The sequence below is a fragment of the Anopheles arabiensis genome, chromosome X, assembly GCF_016920715.1.
Source record: "Anopheles arabiensis isolate DONGOLA chromosome X, AaraD3, whole genome shotgun sequence".
Taxonomy (NCBI): domain Eukaryota; kingdom Metazoa; phylum Arthropoda; class Insecta; order Diptera; family Culicidae; genus Anopheles; species Anopheles arabiensis.
The window spans coordinates 24,557,596-24,582,617 of NC_053519.1; the positions used below are offsets into that span (position 1 = coordinate 24,557,596).

At 41.3% G+C, this 25,022-nt stretch overlaps 1 protein-coding gene and 1 long non-coding RNA gene across 2 annotated transcripts; one reads left to right on the forward strand and one right to left on the reverse strand.

Annotated features, from left to right (window-relative positions):
- The first annotated feature begins 1,670 nt into the window (after positions 1-1,670).
- LOC120906195 lies at positions 1,671-2,741 on the forward strand. Its single transcript, XM_040317700.1, has 4 exons — positions 1,671-1,970; positions 2,037-2,127; positions 2,245-2,371; positions 2,444-2,741. The coding sequence occupies exons 1-4, from the start codon at positions 1,842-1,844 to the stop codon at positions 2,559-2,561; spliced, it is 465 nt and encodes a 154-aa protein (XP_040173634.1). The 5' UTR covers positions 1,671-1,841; the 3' UTR covers positions 2,562-2,741.
- Positions 2,742-22,228: 19,487 nt separating this feature from the next.
- Positions 22,229-23,055, reverse strand: LOC120906569. Its single transcript, XR_005740122.1, has 3 exons — positions 22,814-23,055; positions 22,659-22,748; positions 22,229-22,560 (listed from the first exon to the last, which is right to left on the reverse strand). It is a non-coding gene; the product is annotated as an uncharacterized LOC120906569 (long non-coding RNA).
- Positions 23,056-25,022: the final 1,967 nt, after the last annotated feature.

Consider the following 25,022-nt stretch of genomic DNA (forward strand, 5'->3'; position numbering starts at 1 on the left):
GCAAACAGATTTTTTCATTTTCAAGATAAGGTTTTTTAAGTAGAAACATGTAAGTTTGTTTAAAACACATATATAAATACATATATAAATACACAAACATATATAAATAAAAATTTAGAAATATATATATAATACACCGTACAACACACTTCTTCGCAACACTTGCACATAAACACCACTATATATATATATATATATATATATATATATATATATATATATATATATATATATATATATATATATATATATATATATATATATATATATATATATATATATATATATATATATATATATATACTTATATATACATTTATTCATATGGTATATTATATTATAACATATATAATATACTATATATAGCATTTTATTACAAGTTTTTGTTAATTTTGTTATGAAATATCATTCCTTTTCCAAATTCAGAACATCTGCTTTTTTGCTAGTGGAATGGTGCGGTACGGGTAAGAGAACAATGCTTTCAGTGGTGTGAAGCGCTTCGTCAGAGCCGTTCGTATGTCGGGAAAAGCTCAATTCTCTCTCAGCGATGCCGCTTGGGAAGTAGCTCCGCACAGAGCGCTGCACACAGGACCCAAGCGGCATCGCTGAGAGAGAATTGAGCTTTTCCCGTTGTTTCCCCCCCTGACATACCCACGAACGGTGTGTTTGTTTCTACGCGATGCGTTATTCTCTGTTGTTGTTGTTGTCTTTAACGCTGTTACCGCAAGAGCTTGAAGCAAGAAGCGTTTCACACCATCACCGTCTCACCCAGACTTTGGTGTTGTGATGCGTTTATTTGTACCCCCGCCCCTATGTTCTTCTTACCCGTACCGCGCACCCCATACATTCCGACTTAGAATTCAAAGCAAAGCGAGATGTTTTAACTGAATTTGGAAAAGATGAGTGATGGATATTTCATAACGATTCAGATCACATAGTTTAAAACAAAATTAACAAAAACTTGTACTAAAATTTTATAAAAAAATTAAAGGTTTCCGCCATCGGCATAATGATATAAAAATAATTATATTAACAAGTTATATATAGTATATTATATATGTTATAATATACCATACCATATGAATAAATGTATATATATGTATATATATATATATATATATATATATATATATATATATATATATATATATATATATATATATATATATATCTATGTATATATATATATATATTTATATTTATTTATATATATATATATATATATATATATATATATATATATATATATATATATATATATATATATATATATTTCTAAATTTTTATTTATATATGTTTGTGTATTTATATATGTATTTATATATGTTTTTTAAACAAACTTACATGTTTCTACTTAAAAAACCTTATCTTGAAGAATTGAAAAGGAACAGAGTAAATTGTCTGTTTTACTTAATAACATTCATATTGGGATCACAAAAAAATTATCAAATAATTACACACGTGCATGAACATGCTTACTAGTTAGGTTATCGTTCTACATAAATGTAATAAATTACATTTTAATGATTATTAAGTTTATAATTATCTTTCTGATTATTTAAAAAAAACACTGATGTTTGTTTTAATTTAAACCGCTTTGAAAATAGCAATATATATGATACAATTAGAACTCGCTAATTGCATTTATATCATATGTCTACAAAAAAAGATAGATTTTGTTTATTAGAAAGACATTTTGTAACACGACTAATGTCTGCGTATTTTGTCATGTTTGTTATTTTATACAATGTGGATAAACTGACTTTTTCTCATATTTATGTGAACAACTCGGATTTTTTGTATTCAATTGAAAAAGCAGACTTGCAATTGGCGAGGTTTGAATGTATTTGACTTCGTCACATGACAGCTCGCATATCTGTCAAGTTAGAAACGTAAACAAACACGGACAACCACCCGTAAAGATTGTGTGCAGAATAATCGTGAAATTTTATGTGAAAACTCGGGAAAAGGTAAGTGTTCTGTGCATATTTCAGTAAATAAACTATCTTTTAATGCTTGAACACATTATTCCACAGGAAAAACATCAATTCATCCCGAAATTTGGCAACATTCGTCCGAGTATGATCGAGCAGCTGTGTGTGTGTATGCCGACGAAATACGACGCCGGTAAGATGAAATGTTTTACTTTTTCACTTTTAGTTTACTTTTTCACTTTACTTTTTCATGAAATCACAATAAATTGTAAAAATAATGCAGATTTAATGATCTTGATCTTTGTTACAGTTTCTACAACAATCACTAAAGCCGGCTGTGATCGTGATCGGCACATTCTCAACTGGACCAACACACCGGTCGTTGTGTATCTTCAAGCAAACCAACGTTGCCATACACCACAAAATAGCATGGAAAGGAAAGTATTATAAAGTAATGTCATATTTGAAAGCATTCTAATCTTTCATTGTTATTTTTCCACTGCAAACAGGACATTGGATCACCGCATCGACAAGTGGTTTTTATGTGCAAGTGTTGTTAAGAAGTGTGTTGTACGGTGTATTATGTGTTTTACTTTATTTGTATCGCTTTGCAAGTGGTACAATTAGTGCGTTTAATCGTTGTGCTACTGCTAACGAAAAACAGACCCGAGCATTAGAAGCGGCAACAATACATGTGCCTGACGCAGAGACAACAACGCCGTCGGCATCCGTTGATACCATCCAAAGTGATGGTTGAAATCGTATTTAAACGTGTAAAACCATGTATTGGGGCATGTAAGTATTGAATAATAGTTAAATAAAATACATTTCATCGTTGTACTGGACAATGTGCATCGAAATTTAAAAAAAGTGTGTGTGTTTTTGTTTACATCCGAATACAGAACCCTCAGCGTTATACTGTGGTTCGAGCACTCGCTAAGTAACGCTTGAGCTTTGAGCTTTCATTGAGCTTACATAGAATGTTACACGCTACCTGCTCACTAAGGACTGCTATCGAGCAGTGTTATGAGCAGGTAGCGAGCAGTAACGCCTCCATACAAAAATCGCGAAACGTAACGCTCCAATGCTATTTGGGGAGCGATTGTGCGATGCGCTCCCAGGTGCGAAATTTCGCACCTCAAGGAGCACTGCACACAGGAGCGATTGTGCGGTGCTCTCCCAGGAGCGAAATTTCGCACTTTACTGTGCGCTGCACGCAGGAGCAATTGTGCAATGCGCTCCCAGGAGCGAAGTTTCGCACCATACGGAGTGCTGCACAAAGGCTGCGTATGTGCGATGCGCTGTCAGGAGCGAAAATGCTCTCCGCCAGGAGTGCTGCTAGATAAGTTGAAACAATGAGCTAGAAGATGTGCGCTTGAAAGCTTCGCAAAGAAAATGATGGCTTGCATAAATCCAGGTTTTAACTTGCGGAATGTGAGCGGAATGCGCCAATTATTTTTACTTACCTGTTGAAAGAAAATATGTTCTTATGAGTCGAGTGACAAAAGTTTATATAACGTAATACATATTCCTTAGATATCCGCACTAAATCTTCCGCATTCTCCTTCTTTCTTACATATTAGCCGGCATCGCGAATAAATGAACACATTTTAACAGTGGTTTAAAGTTCATTTTGGTTTAACCAAGTTCATTTGTTGTTCATTCCTGTTAAAATAAACGACCGTCAAAACAGTTAACGACTGCTCGATATCGCATACAGGCAAACACGGGGAAAAAATTCGAGCAGTATAATTAAACGACTGTTAATTTGTACCGCATACGCTCTTGACAGTCATTTGTTTAACGGCGGCATAGGACCAGTCGTTAAAATTAACAAATGAACTCAATGCGTTAGCGATGCCAAATTCTAGCAATTTTTAACGACTCTGGTTAATTTTTAACGACTGTTAATTTCAAACCAATTCTTTCGCGATACCAGCTATTGTTTTTTTTAATAAACAAAATTTTGCTTAGCTTACTTGAACGCAACCTATTTCGTTTACAAGATTCAATGTCGCCTGCCTTTGAAAAAACCCTTTCGCATGGCACAGAAGAGGCTGGGATGCACAGAGTGCAAATCATTAGATCGTATAATCTCGGATACTTGTTTTTGTATAATTTCCACCATTCAAGAGGGTTGTCCGCTCTATGTGACAATGGCTTGGCCAAGTAATTGTCTAGTTCCTTCTGGGTTTCAGTTCGCGTATGCAAAATAACTTGGGAATCATTTGGTTCGGTATCGAAATCTTTCCAAATACTATCGGGAATGAGATCCTCACTAATTGCATCTTCAGTTTCCTTAACAGTTTGTAGTTGAAATGTCTAGTCGTTGCAATATATGTTTGCAGATTTGCTGAAATTCTGTGTCGCTTTGGAATCCTTTTTGTTTGAACCGGGGGTTAAAAATGGTGGCTTGCCTAACAATTTCCCTGTCTATGTTAACAAATTTTTCATGTAATCCATCACTCAATAATTTGATTCATTTTTTCACCTCATTCGTTTCACAATCTGAATTGCATTCTAATTTCTTAATCATTAAAGATGTAATTACACGCATTTTGGACAACGTTACTGTTTGTTCAGCAGAATTTTTTAGTTACTAAATCTTAAAACTTCAATACATTAGATGCCTCATTCATAATGGTCCAATCGTTTTCATTTAGATGCGAATTATAGCTAAGAATAGCAAGTGAAGATACAATTGGATCTTTATTGGAATAAAAACGTTCCAGCATATGGAACGTCGAATTCCAGCGTGTAGGAACATCCAATATAACTTTAACTTGGACTCGATGTAAATGTTCCTGCAGTTCACGCAGTTTCAACGAGGCCGCTGCACTTTTTTTTAAAATGTTTCACGATTTCTTTTACGGACGTTACTGTGCTTTGGATGAAATTCGATATGGCACTTTGAACAATCAGGTTAAGTATATGAGCGTAGCATGGAATATGTTCTATTTTGGCCAGCTGTACTGCTCGTTTCATATTTGCAGCGTTGTCAGTGACTACGCAAACTACTTTTTCGGAGATTTTAAAATTATCCATTGTTTGTTTCATCCACACTGCAATATTTTCCGAAGTGTGTTTGTTGGAAAATTCTTCGCAAGCTAGCAAATAGGTTTTTTGTTTGCATTCGCTATCGATAAAATGAGCAGTGGCCGCCAGGAAACTTTCTTAGAGTTCTTAGAGTTGGTCCAACCATCTGAAGTTAAACATACTGCTTTACAGTTAATTAGTTCTTCTTCCACAACTTCTAAGAGTTTTCCATAATTTACATTCAGTAGCGTATTGCTTAGAGTTTTCTTTGCTGGAAGCGTATATCTTCGGCACATATCTCGAATTAAATCTTCTTCCTCTACCAAACGGAATGGTAAGACATGGCTACATATGACATTTAAAAATTTATTGTCTATGGCTTTTTTCTAGCAGCACCCAACGGTTTCGTAACACTCACGAATTACTCCATGGATTTTTGGCGAATAGTTTCTGCAATGTTGATGTTGTCTTCGAAACACCTTCATCTAAGATATCGCTCGTAGAAGAATCATTGATCTCTTTTCCTGAAGATTTTGATGCCGATAGTCGCTCAACTTCTACCGTCGGATGCATGTTTTTGAAATGACGCTTCAAGTTGAATGAGGATTTATTGTTCGAAGTCAATTGACGCAGAGCATTTTATTTGGCACAGCAGTACTTTGAAGTAATTCCAAACATCACTCACTTTTTTGTCTGACATCGTGTCAAATTCAATATTGTCTTTGCTTTCAGTAATAAACTTTGATCCAATCTGAAGACACAGGAAACAGGAAATTTTAATTTTCAAAGCCAAATCTTTGCCAACATTGTTTCTTCGATACACACTTTGATCAATGGCGACTATTTTTCCCTCTTCATCCTTATGTCAAATATGACAAATTATTCTGCACAAGGTTGAGCCATTTTAAGTCCCCGCACAACAAAATCGAGCAGTTTTTGAGCTCAGTTTCCGCCGAAACCGATCGAGAAAGCGAACAGAAACTTCCGAAGAACCGATCGAAGCTCTTGATCGATTGAAGCGTTTACGGTCGTTCGAGAAAGCGCGCTGTATGTGTTTGTCTCTTTCTGACAAAAAGGCTCCGGTACGCGACCGTGTTGGCGCAAAAATGATAATGGCCGAAAAATACTTCACACCGACGTTCTTTTTCCCCTCCTCCTTTCTTCACCAACCTTTCACCTCGCTTTATCATTATTGGTTCTTGCTCTCTAGCTACATGGACCGAGAAGCTGAGAAGTTATCGATCGCTTTGCGCAGCAGTATCTTTTGAATTTTGAATTTTGAACTACTTGTTAGATTTGAATGAAAATTGTCTTATAGGATCACAATAATGTATTATAATACATCGTTGTAGAATTAGAATTTTAAAACTCCTATCAATATTTTTTTCAATAAATAATGTGCTGTAACTCCAACACCCCAACCGGCCTTGCCGCATGTTTTGAGAAGATGCTTTTGTCTTTTTCTTTTCTTTCCAAATGTTGTATTACAGTGTAACAATACAGGGTGTGCGGGCTAAATTTGACACCTGGCCTTTGGGTTTATATCTCAGGGTTGAGTTGACGTATCGAAATGATTGACATGTCATTCGATTGCTAAAAGTTGCTAAAGTTGTGCGAACAAGTGTAAAAAATGTCTAGCTCCGTAAATATGTGGAACCCGTCCCAATTGTACAAGCTCGAGCTAGCACATCGGCATCAAACTGCTGATGCGGCGGGTTGAATAACTTGGGTATCGATATGCTGATCGATATATGCATATTGATACCGTTAGCCGACCGGTCACATTAAGCGTTGGTAACAAATAATGGAAAATAAAGTCAGTTGGTTTCTAGCACTCGAAAGGTCCACTTCTTTCTAGCATCGAAGAAAGAAAAATAACTCGCGTAACGTGTGTTATAATGGTTCGTGCCGGCCATACGAATGTCGAAAATCGGAAGGCGGCGATGTGTTCGCTGAACACCGTAAAAACAATACGGTGGCCAATGGGCGGCCGTACGTTTGACAGCAGGATGCTGCACCATGCCATACGGCTGTAAAAACACGCCGATGGCTCACTGCCAATTTTGACCGATACACCAGCAACGACGTTTGGCCACCCAGCTCCCCTGACCTTGATCCTATGGATTACTTTGTGTGGGGCACAGTTGAGCGAGACACCAACAGGGCATCCTGCAATACCACAGCGGAGCTGGTGGCCAGAATAAAGGCCGTGTTTGCGGCCATCCCCAGGGACACGGTTGTCCGGGCTTGCGCGCGGTTCCAGAAGCGGGTGCAGGCGGCCATCGACGCGGAGGGGGGTACTTCGAATAAAAAATGCGGCAAACATGGTAAGCTAAGTAAGTATATTGAAATGAACACTGAAATCACCTCTTTAAAAATGATACCAACCACTACAAGCAAACGAAATAGAATTGGCTGAAAGTTAACACACACATTCATACTTTTGTCATAGTGATACTGCCGAATAGATACTCTGGACTAACGTTTCAATAGGGACGGCATTGTATGTGTTGGCACGTTTGCCATGTGGTTTTTCAGCGCATAAAAATGTTTGTTTATAAAGATCGGTTGTCACTTGACCATTCGCGATAATCCAGGCTGGTTATTGAACCGAGCACCAGGTGGCGTTAGACAGGAGGATAACACCGACAACAGAAGATAAACAGGGGGAGATAGAAACAAGGCGAGAGGGAAAAGAAGTAACATCCGATAGAGAGAGAGAGAGAGAGAGAGAGAGAGAGAGAGAGAGAGAGAAAGAAAGAGAGAGTACGTCTGTAAATTAGAAACTAGGTCACGGTCGAGAACAGGGGTCACCAAGGGTCATGCTATCTCGGTACGCATTCAAAGGGCAGTACGCAAACGATCATATTTTTAAACCGCGCCTACACCCGAAAATCATTGTTCGCTTGTGAAATCGCCGTTACAAAAAACCCGGAATAAAATTAATTGTTTAGTGAATTCTTAAGCTTGTTAAGTGAATTCTAAAGCAACAAATTTTAAAAATAGTCAGCATTCAAAGAATATTCGATCCGTTTGCAAATCTACATTGTGCAAAATGCCGAAAGCCGCGAAAGTACACGATTGCATTGCATGCGATCGCAAGAATAGTGCGTCGAATATGGTGCAGTGCGATAAGTGCAGCGGATGGAGCCATTTCGACTGTGCTAATGTTTCGTGGAGCGTAAAAAAACGAAAAGTGGTCATGTGAAAAGTGCAAAGGCGCGGAAAAGGTCGACGAGTATCATGCTGAAGGTGAAAGTAAAATGGTGCCCGGCAGTAAGCCTCAAGCTAGCTGCGATTTGGTTCATCAAGAAGAAACCAAAGCAGCCCATGGCGATGGCGATCAGGAGCCGACAAGGAAGCCAATCCACACCAAGCAGCAAGAAGCGACCGTGCCGACCATTTGAAGCTGCAGATTAACTTGCAGCGTAGAATGGATGAACTCGGGAAAGGTCCAATCGGAGCGATGGAAAAAGTGCCTCTGAAATCTCATCGGTCGTTAGAGGTGAGATGAAGACCGCGAATTGGGTGCAAAAGCAAAATGCGTTCCAACCACATGCCGCTAGCAGCTGGGAGCCCCAAGCAGCTATGCAGGAACACCTTACACCTTCGGCGAGTAACCAAGAAAGGTACAGTGATATGGTGAGAGACAAGTTGCACAGAGAGGACCAACTGCAGATCAGATTGCAGCCAGACAAACATGGCCACGGAAATTACCTGCGTTTAGCGGAACGCCTAGGGACTGGCCACGATTTTATAACAGCTACGTGGAGTCAACAGCAGCATGTGGATTTTCAAACGTGGAAAATCTAGCTAGACTGGAAGAGTGTTTGTTTGGCGCAGCAGGGGATATGGTTGAAGGCTGGTTGGATTCACCTTCATCCGTGCCGTTAGTAATTAAAACCCTCCAGCGTCTGTTTGGCAAACCATCCCTCGTGGTAACGGATATGGTGCAGAAAATCCGACAAGTGCATCCGCCTAGACCCGAACGCTTCGAAGACTTAATTACATTTGGGTTGGCTGTTCAACACTTATGCAGCCAGCTTAGTTCCGATGACCGAAAGCACTACTTAGCTAATCACGAGTTGCTGGAAGAGCTTGTCGATAAGCTACCAGCGTCAAGGCAGTTGGATTGGGCCACATACAAACGAGCAATCCAAGCCAAACGCCAAATAGAGCCTACGCTATATGAATTTGGCCTATTTATGGAAGACCTGGTAGAAAAGGCTAGCGATGTAACTAAGTACATTCCTCCTAAATCCAGCACGCCTGCAAGGAATCATGACCGTTCGCACGTCCTCCTAAATGCACCAGCAACCAACAGCATCGAACAAGACAGGAATACCAGTCCTTCAAGTCTCACCTCAAGTGCTAGAAACCAACAACAAGGTCCAGAGAGAGTTTCCTATGGGACAGGTGAATGTCTAGTCTGCCACGATCCAGCACATCACGTTAAACACTGCGATAGCTTTAAACGCATGAGCCTTGAAGTACGACAAGCCTTCGTGAGGAAATTCAAACTGTGCTATGTCTGGTTGGGAATGCATGCGTCCAATCTATGCAGATCCAGATACACTGGTGGACATAAACATAGGAACTTTTTTCTGTGACCGAAAGACATTGTGGTAGGTTCGGCCGCGCTTCTCAAACCGTTTCGGTGAGTCAATGCGCGGAGCACAGTGAAAGGGTGTGGGACGAGGAAGGGGATCGTACGGAACGCGACACCAAAATGTAAACACATTTGTCGCGTATCGCTAAGTTCGAAAAGAAGCACTTGCTTACGTCGGCGGAATCGCGGACTGGATCGACCTTGCGCATCGAGTTGATGACCGAGGCGGAATCGGACACCGTGGGAGAAGTTGGGTGGAACTAGTGCAAACGTGCACTTTATTTCGATGAGGGTAATGCTGATCGGTCAACTGACTGAACAGCTGATAACCAAAAATGATTATCAAATTGAGCAGAGCCTTCGGCGGAATCTGCAAATTGGTGAGATGCACCAGAACACGAGTGATCTACGTGTCTATGGAAGGTGAACTGACTTCTCCATCAGTTCGAGCTTTAAATCGGCATATCTATACCATCATGTTCCTGTGCTAAAACTGCTCCGCATGCTATAGTTGAAGCATCTGTGGTTAGTATAAATTGCTTGCTGAAGTCAGGATATTGTAATATCTGTGGACTAATCAGTGTGTTTTTTAAATATTCGAATGCTTCTTGACACTCCTGTGTCCATTCAGAATTTGTTTTTTCTTTAATAAGCTGTTAAGCGGTTTTGCTTTCAAAGCAAAGTTTGGGATGAACTTTCTGTAATAATTGCAGAATGCTACGTATCTTCTCGCATCGTCTACGTTTTGTGGTATCGGGTAATTTTTTATGCTGTCGTATTTGGAATCATCTGGAAGGATGCCTTTGTCGGTTATCTTATGTCCAAGATAAGTAACTTCATTTTTGAAAAAGCAACTTTTTTCTGGGTTTAGTTTAAGATTGTAGTGTCTTAGTCTTTCAAAAACCTTTTCTAAATTCTTTAGATGGTGATTTTCTGAAGCTCCTAGTACTACAATATCATCGACATATACAAAAGCGCATTCCGGCGTGAGGCCTGTCATGGCTTTGGTCATCATTCTCTGAAAACTATTTGGAGAAATGTTCAATCCAAAAGGTAATCGTTTAAATTGATAGTGACCATCCGTGCTTGAAAAAGCTGTATACTTTTTGGACGATTCTTCCAGTGGTATTTGATGAAATCCTGACATGAGATCTAATGTGCTAAAAAATTTTGCTCGCCCTAGCTGATCTAGTATGGAGTCTATTCTAGGTAGTGGAAATTTATCGGGGAGCAGCTTTTTTTTAAGCTGTCTAAAATCGACTACTAATCTCCATTTTTTCTCATCTGAGGACTTTTTCGGAACCAGTAAGATGGGTGAATTGTAATGTGACACCGAGTGTTCTATTACATCATCTTGAAGCATTTTTTCAATTTGCTTTTTGATTTCTGGTCCTTGGGAATGGTTTTGTTTGTAATTTGGTATGCACACGGGTCTTTTATCTTCTAATTTTATATCTTGTTCATAAAAATTATTTGTAGTTAAATTATCGTTAGGTAGATGAAAAATATCATTGTAGCTTAACAGTAATTGTTCAAAAGATTTATCTGTATCTTCGGAAATATTTTCCTTTCGGATTAAATCCTTTATGATTGCTAACCTATTTTCATCCTTATGATTGCTAGTTTTTACTATTTCAAATTCATTTAAAGGTATTGTTTTGATATGGCTAATGTTTACTAATTTAGCTTTATTGGAAGTATTGATTATTTTAATAAATGGGTAGTTTTTATTTACAATGCAGTTACCTACAAGAACGTCTTCTTGCAGTCGCTCTGCGCATACTACCGCATCTGTATCTAATTCTTTTAACTTATCAAGTTTTCTAATTACTTCACATCTGGGAGGTATGAGTGTTTTGCCATTGATAGTATCTTCAATGGGTGCTTCCAAAAACTCTCCATTGTGTTTTACAGAGAAAATCCAAGTATCGTAATTTATTATACATCGATGGTTCATAAAAAAATCTCTACCGAGTATACCATCTGCCGGTATCTTGAAGTTATCTGGTACGATGTGAAATAATTGTTGGATTTTCTTTCCCTCCACGATTACATCCGTAATTGTGGACCCATGTGTGGTTATTGTTCCTTCTCCTACGCTTATGATATCCACTATATCTTTTGGTTTATAAATTTGTGTAGGTCTTACTTTGTTGCCTTTGATGATAGAAATGTCGGAACCTGAATCTACAAATAGGTTGCATGTTGAATCTGCTAGACCTAATCTTGTCCTAATAAAATTTGATTTTTGCACATTTATTGTGTATGTTGCCCGTAATGGCTTGTGGAGGGCTGGTCCACCTGTGGGTTCTGGGTCTCCATTTGCGTGTAAAGGATTGCCCTTTGCGGTTCGCAGTGCCCTAAAAAATTTGGGCCGGCGGGTTGCCTGTTTCGGGTGTTGAACCCGGCTCCCTGTCTACCGTTTTGTGTTTGTGGTGACCTCCAATTGTTATTATTTTGCTGTGGTTGGGATCTCCAACTGTTATTGTTTTGCTGGGGTGGGGATCTCCAGTTGTTATTGTTTTGACGTTGGTCTATACCACGAGTGTTTGTCTGACGCTGATTCGAGCTGTATCTATTCTCCTGCCCATTCTGTCTATTGTCTGACTTTTTGTCCTGCGTGCTTTGATTCGTCTTATCGATGCTAATAATTGCTCTAATAGCTGCATCAAGGGTGGGAATGGTACCGGACAATACTATTGCCTGATGGATTTCCTTTTTTGAGCCCTTTTCCAAAAGCTGCCATTGCTATCTTGTTGGTTTTTGCCGTTGCCAGTGCTGGTGCAACGTCCTCTCCAAGATATGCTTGTTCTAGCTCTTCTGCCAGAGCTTGTATTTCTTCACCAAAATCCTTTGGTGTAGTTTTTTGTTTTAATGCACGAATTGCGGTGGCAATATCTTCTGGCGACTTTATTTTCTTAACATATGCACCGATTTTTGCCAGAGCGTCTTCTATGTTAGTCACCGTTTTTCCGATGATTTTTCTGCCCTTCCCCTTTAGTTTTGATTGTACCACCCGCATTATTAATCTGTGGTGCTGTTCATCCACTGCTTCTTTCATTGTTTCTAAAGCAGCTAACATGGCTTCAGCTTCGTCATATCTACCGCTAAATGTAGGTATGAGGCTGATGGCCGTTTTTAGGATCTCTAAAGCATCCATGTTTGGTTTGTAACTTGAGTCTACGCTCGTATTTGTTTTAATAGCTGTGTGGTCAATGTTCGCTGTCGGAACGATTTGTTTTTGTCTTTTATATATAGATAAAATTGATATTATAACGTGAGCTGTGGTTTTTAACGTTAGTTTTTTGTGTGATTTTAATGTCTCATTCAAGTCGCTAGTGTTGTTGTCGGTGGTAATTGTCTCGTTGTTAACTTTTTCTACTATGTTGGTGATTAAATTTTGGATAATGTTGTTGTAGAACTTGATTTCTGAGTCGCTGTATTTGTCGTAGTTGGTCTCTATTTCTTTCCTGAACACGGAATATATTTCGTCTACTTGTAATCTGTATGTGGCCAATGCGCACTGTCTAATGTTCCCTTTGTTTTGCTGTAGGGTTTTGTAAATAAGTTCTAGTCTCCTAACAATTTCTTTTAGTTTAGTCATATGGTCGAAATTTGAATTTCAATGATTGTAGGAAAAAAAAATTTAAGTTCATACATAAAATCAAGTACAATTTTTTTTTCTAGAGAAAGCAGACTTATGTTTTTATATAAAAGCTTATATAAAATAAAATCTGGTTTTTCTCGAGAGTCGAGGAAAGTTTCTTTCTTTTATATGTTGAAAAAAAAGAAGAAAATTCTTTATTTTATTTTATTTATTTATTTATTGATTGATTTTTTTTTTGAGTTTCTAATTGTGAATAGTATTTAGAAAAAAAATTTTAAAAGCGGAAAAAGTGAGAGGAAATATTTTCCAAGGTGGACAAACGTAAATGTTATTTTCTTTCTATGCGAGTGGATTTGTATAATAGAAAAAGTTTTTTTTTTTTGTAAAAGAAGACTTTATTTTATTTTATTTTTATTGATAATAAAAAAAAGCTAAAAAAAATTCTTTCTTGTTGTTAATAATATGTATGAAAAAAAATAATTACTTGTTATTTAATTGTTTTTATTCTTCCTAAAGTCCTAATAATGTCATTAAGACATTTGTAGCCCTGTCAAATGTCTCCCGAGTTGTTATTTTATTTTCTTTATAACTAGTATATATGTGTTCTACCTTGTTTTCTATCTCCTTGTCGCCGGCGTTTTTCAGTAACTCCAGGATCTCGATCCGTTGATCCTCGACATCCTTCTTGTTCGGGATGTATGGCCCTACGTATTCACCGTCCTCGTTAAAATTTCTCAGCCCGTGCCAGGTGCTCATCTCCTCAGTTAGTGGCGGCTGCGGTGGCTTGCTGGTGGGCGCTTGGTCTTCCTGGTAGGCTGCTTGCTGGTGGGCTGCTTGGTCTTCTTGGTAAGCGGCTGCGATGGCTTGCTGATGGGCGCTTGGTCTTCCTGATAGGCTGCTTGCTCGTGGACGGCTTGGTCTTCTTGGTAAGCGGCTGCGACGTGTTGCTGGTGGGCGGCTTGATCTTCCTGGTAGGCGGTTACGACTTCCTTGTAGGCGGGCGGCTACGCCGGCTTGCAGGTGGGCAGTGTGCGTCTTCCTGGTTTGCGGCTTGTAGTTGTCGTCTGATGAACACTTGATCGGCACTTTGTCTTTTATATCCGAATTATTGCTTCACTAATGTTTTTTTTTCTTTTTTTTTTTCTTCACTATTTATTTAGGTAAAGACAACATCTTTACAGCTTGTTCTTTCGCCTGATTTTTCACTATTTTGTACACTATTTTGAGCGCTTTTGCAATAACAATCAACGCGAGCAGAGCCAAAATCAGGTTAAGTTTGAACTCGTGTGCCTCGTGTTGTTCAGTGTGTATGTTTTGGGTCTGAACGATGGTGAGGTCGTTATTGCCCTTAACGTTTGTTTCCGGGTTTGAGTTATCGTGACCCATAGCTTATGTGTGTTATGCCAGAATAAATATACACACTCTCTACTTTTTTTTCAGTTTACTGACACTGCGATTTCACTTCCTGCACTGCTTTTCGGGTACTTGATACTTGTGCGCAACGATGTGTTTTTGCTAACTTTTAAACTTGTGCCACTTTTAGATTGCACTTGGAACGTTTTTATTTATTTCCCGCGTTTGGTGTTACCTTATGCCTCAAACTGCACCACTCGGACTTGGTTAAAAATCGATTAAAGATCACTTTATTGCTTATTAGATTATTGGGGCACTGTATTGAGTTCTCACGATAATGGTTATGTGGTAAAAACTGACACCGTTCTTTCTTTAACCTTTTTCTTTCAACTGTATTTTTTTTCCACGCACCGCACTTTGCGTATAACTTTTTCTCCACAGCACTGCACTTTTTATTTTTTTATTTTTTTTTTCACTGCACTTTAACGTTCTTGTAGCTTTGTTTTTGCTACGCTGTCACGGTCGCCATGTGGTAGGTTCGGCCGCGCTTCTCAAACCGTTTCGGTGAGTCAATGCGCGGAGCACAGTGAAAGGGTGTGGGACGAGGAAGGGGATCGTACGGAACGCGACACCAAAATGTAAACACATTTGTCGCGTATCGGTTACGTCAACCTGTTCACACTTACGCTAAGTTCGAAAAGAAGCACTTGCTTACGTCGGCGGAATCGCGGACTGGATCGACCTTGCGCATCGAGTTGATGACCGAGGCGGAATCGGACACCGTGGGAGAAGTTGGGTGGAACTAGTGCAAACGTGCACTTTATTTCGATGAGGGTAATGCTGATCGGTCAACTGACTGAACAGCTGATAACCAAAAATGATTATCAAATTGAGCAGAGCCTTCGGCGGAATCTGCAAATTGGTGAGATGCACCAGAACACGAGTGATCTACGTGTCTATGGAAGGTGAACTGACTTCTCCATCAGTTCGAGCTTTATTTATAACAAATATGGTGTGAAAGTTGTGACACATTTGGCAACCAGATGTTTGTCAAATGTGAGCTTTCATTTGGTTTTCCGGGTTTGGGTTTTTACGGGTGTTCTTAAATTATACCTAGCGTGCCTGTGTTTTATCAACTATCCGTGCATTGTGGATGTAGCGAACGTTTTTCTGTTTATGCCTGGGTTTTACGGAAGTTTAATTGCTTATCTGTGGCGCGTTTTCCTTATTTATGTTCTGGGGTAAAACACGAGAACGTTTACGCTTCTGGTGTTTAACGTTTCTTTACCTGGCTGCTGGCTATACGCTTGAGCTTCTGGTGGTTAACATCTTTTTACCTGGCTTTTGGCAATGCTAAGTTAGATGTGACCTACTGTTAGCAGTAAATCTGCTACAACATAGTTCTTGTCAGAAATATTTGGTAGCCCTGAAAAGGACTGTTTAAGTGGTTGTTGGGAGGAGGTGTTGCGGTGTTCCACTGAGCGAAAACACATTCTAACTGTCAATGTGGTGACCGTTATTCGCTATCCCTTCCTGACAGCGTTTGGCCATATCGCCGATGAGCTTACGGCATTCGCTTCTGGGTATGCGTTCCCACATAACCTCGCAGCGTGTCCATAGATCATCGGCTGAATGTGCGGGCTGGTTCTTAAGCTGATGCTTGAGAGTTGACCATAGATTCTCAATCGGGTTGAGGTCAGGACTCAACGCAGGCCACGGTAGAACTTGCACATCCTGGTTTGCTAAATAACATTTAACTGTTCGCGATGTTTGCTTAGAGTCGTTATCATGCTGAAAGATGTAATGCTCTTCGTCTCCGAATTGTTGTCGGGCGTATGGCAACATCTTACGACGTAGTATTTTTCTATACCTTTCCGAGTTCAGTGTCCCGTTGATACGGAACAAAGGACCCGTGCCGTGCCAGGAGAAGCAACCCCACACCATTACGTGGCCGCCTCCGTGCTTTAGGGTTTTTATCGTATTTTTCGGGTGATACGCCTGATTAGGAAAGCGCCAGACGTATTTAATGCCGTCCGAACCATCCAGATTGATTCTGGACTCATCCGAAAAAATGATTTTGGTCCACCAAAAGATGGATGCAGCTAAATGCTCTTCGGCAAACCGAATGCGCGCTTCTACGTGGTGCGGTAGCAGCTTACGAACCTTCCTTCGGTCTCCGGGCACAGAACCCAGCGGCGTGTAAACGGCGAGACACCGTTTTCGCCGAAACTTGCAAACCAAGCTCCTGCTTGATACGAGCGCAAGTTTTGAAAGGATCCGCCCTGATCATCTCAACCATCTGCGCGTCAACGTCGGCCGTTGTTTTTCGCAGATGACCTGTCGATTTACCCGTAGCCTCGCTACGAATGGCGTTGTCCACAAACGTCCGCGAACGGCCGAACGCCTTGCAGATTGTCTTGATTGGCACGTTCTCACGATACAGCCCCTGAATGTGTTTTCACTCCTGTGGTGTGCAGTGCTTTCCGCGACCCATGATGATTTTGTGGAATTTTTAAACAGCAACCTTTCACCTTGACCACTGATGGAAGAATGAAGCACAACACGGTTTGGCTCTCCTTTTATACTGCCGCAAAACGCTGCCGGCACTCAAAACTCAGATAAGTAGCGCACCAAAAATGACAGCATAAAAGGCAAAATTCGGCTATTGCAAATTCAGTACGCCTTGAACTGTTGGCGATGACACACCTAGTGCTCGCAAAAAAAACACACAAATTTTTTTTTCCTATTTTAATGTCCACCAGTGTACGTCTGCCAAGTTTCGGGTTGTCGAGAACGACACCACACGCTACTTCACGAGGGTCCACTAGATTCCACACCCACGGTAGCTGACTGCAGAGTCCATCAGATGAAGGAGAAGCCGTCTGATACCTTATTCCGGATTGTGCCTGTTTCAGTATACAACGGCACAGTAACCGTCGAAACCTTGGCGTTCCTGGATGAAGGATCGTCTCTCACACTGGTGGAAGCAGCGTTAGCGGAACAACTTGGGCTGAAGGGGGATCCGGATCCGCTAGAGCTTCATTGGACTTTCGACGTCAAAAGAAATGAAGCTACTTCTCGTCGCGTCAGTCTGCAGATTTCGGCAAAAGGGGGTGAGCGGCGCTATTCAATAGCGGCCGCTCACACTATCAACAAGCTAAGTCTTCCAGCACAAAACCCAAATTTAAAACATCTGATAACAAACTTTTACTACTTGCAGGACATTCCCCTTCTCACCGGCGACCACCCCGTTCCACAACTGCTCATCGGGTTAGCAGACGTAGAATTGCTAAAACCGCTGGAAACACGTTCAGGGCAGCCTGGAAGGCCGATTCGCCGTTCGCAGTGCGCTAGGGTGGGCCATTTATGGAACGATAAATGCAAGTAATAAGGAGAGATGTCAAAGCGCTCATTATCACAACATCCATCTGATTGAGGATAGCCACCGATCCTCCAGCAGCAAAGAAAACACTGATCAAGAACTGAACGAGACCACGCGGCAGTACTTTGCGTTAGAGGAAAGTGCTGTGTGTTCCTTTAACAAGTTCCTGCCAGAACCTGAAGATGTGCGTAGAGCTAAAATAATATTAGAAACCACTACAACTAAGTGCAATGGCCGTTACACTACGGGCTTGTTGTGGGGGTCTGGTACTTACCGCTCGATGTAGTTGGACATCCTCGAAAGCCAGATAAAAAGCGTTTAGTGTGGGATGCAGCAGCCAAAGTAAGAGGTGTATCGTTGAACTCGGAGCTGTTGAAAGGGCCAGACCTGTTAGTGCAGCTGCCCACCGTTCTTTGCAATTTCCGCCTACGCATAGTGGCATTTGGGGGAGACATTGAGAAAATGTTCCACCAAATCCGTATAAGAAAAGAGGACAAGCGCTCACAAAGATTCCTCTTTTGTTTCGATCCAAACCATGAACCACAAACCTTTATCATGGATGTCGCAACATTTGGAGCTTCTTGTTCTCCATGCTCAGCCCAGTTGTTTGACCCATTGGGACTTGTGGCGCCAGTGCTCATCCATGGCAGAATGATGATGCAAGATCTCTGGCGTGATAACCTAAAATGGGATGATGAACTAAATGAAACACAGTATAACAAGTTTAAACGATGGACGGCACTCCTTCCTAGTACCCATTCCCTAAGAATCCCGCGATGCTACTTTGGAGTGAACGCGTCAAACATCCATGCTCCCCTACAATTGCACATTTTTACCGACGCTAGTGAGTTGGGGTACGGCTGTGCGGCCTACTTCAGAAAAGAGACTCCTAGCGGTATACGTTGTGCGCTGGTTATGGCACGAAGTAAAGTAGCCCCCTTACAACACCTGACGATCCCCAAGCTAGAACTACAGGCAGCGCTACTGAGCGCAAGACTAAAACGCATGGTATGCGACAGCCACGACCTGGAAATTAAAGCCACGCACATTCTGAAGTAGTGCTTTTGTGGATCAGAACACCTACCCATGAGCTAAAGCAGTTTGTAGCATGTCGAGTAGGCGAAATATTGTCACTATCAGACTCAAAGAAATGGAGACACGTCCATACTAAAGAAAACCCTGCCGATTGTTTAACAAAGTGGGGGAAGGATACTATGATAGATCCACAAGGCAGATGGCTGAACGGGCCTGCGTTTCTGTATCTGAATGAGAACAACTGGCCTGCGCAAAAACCAATTGAAGCTACAAACCAGGAACGAAAAACATGCTACAACTCAGTGCACTCAAGCCCAGCATCACCCCATAGAGTGCTAGTAGTAGATGCATTCAGAATTTCCAGTTGGAAAGTTTTAGTGCGAACTGTCGCAAATCTTTGGCGTTTCGTTCCCAATTGTCGGCGTAAAGCAAAAGGTCTGCCAATACAATCCCTCAAAACCACCAAAAGGCAAATCGGCAGTATCAAACAAAAAATAGCAGCAGAACATACACCCCTAACCAGCGAAGAATACCAGAAAGCCGAACGATTTCTGCTGCAAAACTCACAGATGGATGCTTTTGAGAAAGAAGTTCAGGTGTAAGTTAAGTCCAACTCGACTCACGCCCCACGTACCACTCAGAACGAAACTGCACCTCAAGTACCACGCAATAGCACGCTTTATGGCTTAATCCCCTTTTTAGATGAGTTTGGGATCTTGCGAATCGATGGGCGCACAGCCAAAGCTCATCACATTCCCTTCGATACAAGATACCCCATCATCCTACCGAAAACACACTACGTTACAACACTTGTTTTGAGGGAGTATCATCAACGCTTTCTACGAGCGATATCCCAGTTGACGGCGTTTCGAAGACAACATTGACATTGCAGAAATAAACTGTTCGCCAAAAATCCATGGAGCAATTCGTGAGTGTTACAAAACCGTTAGATGCTGGTAGAAAAAAGGCCATAGACAATAAACTGTTGAATGTCATATGTAGCCATGCCCTACCATTCCGTTTGGTAGAGGCAGACGATTTTAAAGATTTCATTCGAGATTTGTGCCCAAGTTATACGCTTCCAGCAAAGAAAACTCTAAGCAATACGATACTGAATGTAAATTATGGAAAACTCTTAGAAGTTGTGGAAGAAGAACTAATTAACTGTAAAGCAGTATGTTTAACTTCAGATGGTTGGACCAACTCTAAGAACTCTAAGAAAGTTTCCTGGCGGCCACTGCTCATTTTATCGATAGCGAATGCAAACAAAAAACCTATTTGCTAGCTTGCGAAGAATTTTCCAACAAACACACTTCGGAAAATATTGCAGTGTGGATGAAACAAACAATGGATAATTTTAAAATCTCCGAAAAAGTAGTTTGCGTAGTCACTGACAACGCTGCGAATATGAAACGAGCAGTACAGCTGGCCAAAATAGAACATATTCCATGCTACGCTCATATACTTAACCTGATTGTTCAAAGTGCCATATCGAATTTCATCCAAAGCACAGTAACGTCCGTAAAAGAAATCGTGAAACATTTTAAAAAAAGTGCAGCGGCCTCGTTGAAACTGCGTGAACTGCAGGAACATTTACATCGAGTCCAAGTTAAAGTTATATTGGATGTTCCTACACGCTGGAATTCGACGTTCCATATGCTGGAACGTTTTTATTCCAATAAAGATCCAATTGTATCTTCACTTGCTATTCTTAGCTATAATTCGCATCTAAATGAAAACGATTGGACCATTATGAATGAGGCATCTAATGTATTGAAGTTTTAAGATTTAGTAACTAAAAAAAATTCTGCTGAACAAACAGTAACGTTGTCCAAAATGCGTGTAATTACATCTTTAATGATTAAGAAATTAGAATGCAATTCAGATTGTGAAACGAATGAGGTGAAAAAATGAATCAAATTATTGAGTGATGGATTACATGACAATTTTGTTAACATAGACAGGGAAATTGTTAGGCAAGCCACCATTTTGGACCCCCGGTTCAAACAAAAAGGATTCCAAAGCGACACAGAATTTCAGCAAATCTGCAAACATATATTGCAACGACTAGACAAATTGCCTACACAAACCAATGAATTTCAACTACAAACTGTTAAGGAAACTGAAGATGAAATTAGTGAGGATCTCATTACCGATAGTATTTGGAAAGATTTCGATACCGAACCAAATGATTCCCAAGTTATTTTGCATACGCGAACTGAAACCCAGAAGGAACTAGACAATTACTTGGCCAAGCCATTGTCACATAGAGCGGACATGTTATATAAACTTTTGTCACTCGACTCATAAGAACATATTTTCTATCAAACAGGTAAGTAAAAATAATTGGCGCATTCCGCTCACATTCCGCAAGTTAAAACCTGGATTTATGCAAGCCATCATTTTCTGTGCGAAGCTTTCAAGCGCACATCTTCTAGCTCATTGTTTCAACTTATCTAGCAGCACTCCTGGCGGAGAGCATTTTCGCTCCTGACAGCGCATCGCACATACGCAGCCTTTGTGCAGCACTCCGTATGGTGCGAAACTTCGCTCCTGGGAGCGCATTGCACAATCGCTCCTGCGTGCAGCGCTACTTGTGGTGCGAAACTTCGCTCCTGAGTGTAGCGCTCCGTGGATTGCGAACCTTCGCTCCTGGTAGCGCATCGCACAACCGCTCCTGCGTGCAGCGCACAGTAAAGTGCGAAACTTTGCTCCTAGGAGCGCATCGCACAATCGCTCTTGTGTGCAGCGCTCCCTGAGGTGCGAAATTTCGCTCCTGGGAGCGCATCGCACAATCGCTCCTGTGTGCAGCGCTCTGTGCGGAGCTACCTCGTTTTCCTGTGGGCAGTGCGGGAGCGCGCACAATAAGAAGAGCGGAGTGATTGAGGTAGCTCTTTCGCTCTTGACCCAACACTATCCACGAGCCCCCTCGTGTTGTTTTTGTTGTTGGAAGTTGAAACCGAAACCCCCTCGTGCGCTGCTAAATTCAGCTAAGAACGAAATTGAGTGGCTCAAGCGAAAGAACGACAAAAATGATGAACGAGCTCGTGTGCTGTGTGCTGTGACAATAACACACACACGCACACACTCAACCAACAATTGCCGAAGGCGCCTTGTGTGAAAAATTTTTACTTTAAGATTTCCTTAAGTTTTTACACTAGCAGCAGCTAAAGTAAAAACTTTCAGCACGGCACAAACCGGCGCACACATTCAAATGCTTGCATTGATGGTCCTGCTCACGCACTCATTTGTATTTATCCCTGCCCTTATATTTTCGGATTGCTGGTTGTAGTAGTGACGCTTTTTCTTTTTGCTTTATGCACACTTTCGCATGCTATTTATTGGACTTCCTCTTTCCACATGCGTTTTGGCACACTCACACTCTGTACACGGCCGGATGCTTCACCCCCTACTATTGTAGCGGTTCCGTTATCCTTCCTCTCGTTCCTCCTTCTGCCCTTCTCGCTAGGACATCCTCGACTGGTGCTGTGCGTGTTCAGCCGGCGCCTGTCTGGAAATGACGTCATCGACTGGTGCTGCGCATGTTCAGCCATATCCTTGGCGTCCTTGAAGTGCGCTCTCCTACGAAAGAGCTGTTTGAAATCTGTTGATGAAAATTAACCAATAATTAATCCATGTGCTTTATAAAACAAAACAAAAAACAGCTAAACAACATTTTGCACATAGGATAGAAACGCTTACCTTGATATTTTAAAACCAGACAACGTTTTCCTTCCGTCAATCGTTTTGCAGGATGTTGGCAAGGACAACAGGTAACCGTCGATTATGTAACTTTTTAGACGACAAGCGTTAGTTGAATGTACCCATTGAAGCACACACGAGGATAAGAAACATACCTTAGAAATTTACAAGGATAAATCATTCCATAATTGAAGAAGAAGTAACACGGTACAAAACGTAAACGAGCAAACTACAGGGCACAAGAAATCACACATCACTCCAACACATCCTTCCACGATGAAAGTTCTGGACAGACTGAGGGTGCCTAACACCCGGATGAGCGCGATAGCAGAAAAATCATGGGAGATCGAGAGAGATGTGTAGTCTCGGTTCAGCGGCATCCGCATGCAGATGCATGTGTGTGTGTCACTCGAAGGATTTCGGTTTCCCCTTCTCCCGTTTTTCGTTCATATGCCACACGATCGGCGTTGTGCCGTCCAAAATCTAGAGAAAGAAAACATGCTCTCTCGCTTTTGCACACAGGAAAGTTTTCCAATAGCTTCGGTTTTGCTGGTTAGGCATGGCGACACACGAAATCTGGTGCGATACCGGCTTTCAGTGGAGCAAGTACAGTCTGTTCCCGAGTTACGCGGTTTCTGCGTTCCCGACGAATCCGCGTAACTCGAATATCCGCGTAAGTCGAATTTCACATTTTTTGACTAAAATACTATTTATTACTCGCAGTTTTTTATTTAAATTAATACTTTTATATACTTCATCATTTATTTGATATGATTTGTGCATAAATTCTAATATTTCTGGCTATTAAGCGGTTTCAATTTGTTAGCAAAAATGCAATTCATACCGAACTTGAAACAAATTGTACTGATTTGACATTTAATCTGTCAAATTTAGAATACCGCGTATCTCCGAATCCGCGTAAGTCGAGAACCATGTAACTCGGGAACAGACTGTACACACATGCACACATTTGGCCACACTAGCGCTCTGTTCTAGTGCAGGTAGTTTTCTGCTGTCCATGGTGATACTACACACAGCCACTTGGCGATACACGCTGTTTGGTGCGGTGGGGTGGACGTTCAGAATTCAGTGGTGCAAATACACACATGCACACACTTGGGGATACACCCCGTTCAGACAGCCTTCTGTTAATTTACCCATTCGAGCAGTTTAGTTTTGTTTAGTTTAGTTTAGTTTATTAATCGATGGACTATGAAGCCCTCTCGAGTCAAAATTTGTTTACATTACACATTAGATAACGAACAGAACATTTATATATTGTTATTGTTGAACGCATTCCGAACACTTAAAAGCGAAGTCAGTTCCGTTATCGTCATTCCAGGCTCGTAAATATCGTCAGCTGAATTTAAAAGACGGCACATGCAAAGAAGGGGGTTGCGAGAGCCAAACGTTGTTCGGGTTTCAGCGACTGCCAGCATTGGTCGGCGACGAAGTATTCTGGCAGGAACATAGAGGTGGATCCTTGAAAGTAGCTCGGGGCAGTCGATGGTTCCGTTTAAGATTCCCGTGATAAATGCCAGTCTGGCGTGCTCAACACGTTCGGCGAGAGGCGGGATCCCAAGCAGCAAACACCTAGTTCTGTAGTCGAGACGACGCGGCCAATCACGAAGGGCAAAGCGCGTTGCCTTCCGTTGGATGGACTCTAGCCGCGCAAGTGCCCCAGTAGATGCTGGCCACCAAACAATGCTAGCATATTCCAGCAGTGGTCTGATAAGTGCGCAGTACAGTGTCTTGAAACACATAGGATCACGAAGCTCGCGCGTCATGTTTATGACCAAGCCAAGTAGACGATTGGCACTAGCGACTACTTGGTCTATCTGTTCTTCGAAGGAGAGTTTAGCATCTAGGAGGACTCCTAGATCCTTTACACAGTTCAGTCTTTCGAGGTTCTGACCATCAAGCGTATAATTAAACAGCGCTGGAGCTCTTGAACGGCTGAATGAGATTATGGCACATTTATCGATACAGACGCTTAGTGCGTTACGCTTGCACCAGGAGACAAATTCAGTCAAAGTGGCTTGAAGTTGAAGATGGTCCTCGGACTCACGGATTTCACGATAGATTTTAGCATCATCTGCGTAGAGTAGGCAACTATTATCCAGGAGTGCCGTGCACAAGTCGTTTATGTAGAGCAGAAACAACAGAGGCCCCAGGTTGCTGCCCTGGGGTACGCCGGAAGAGGCACCGATCGATCTGGATTGGTGGGATCCCATTCTAACTGCATATGAACGACCACATGAATACGATTTCATCCACTTTACCAGGGGTGGTGATAATCCAAGTCTATCAAGTTTTGCCAGAAGAATGTTGTGGGACACACTGTCAAAAGCCGCCTTAATGTCC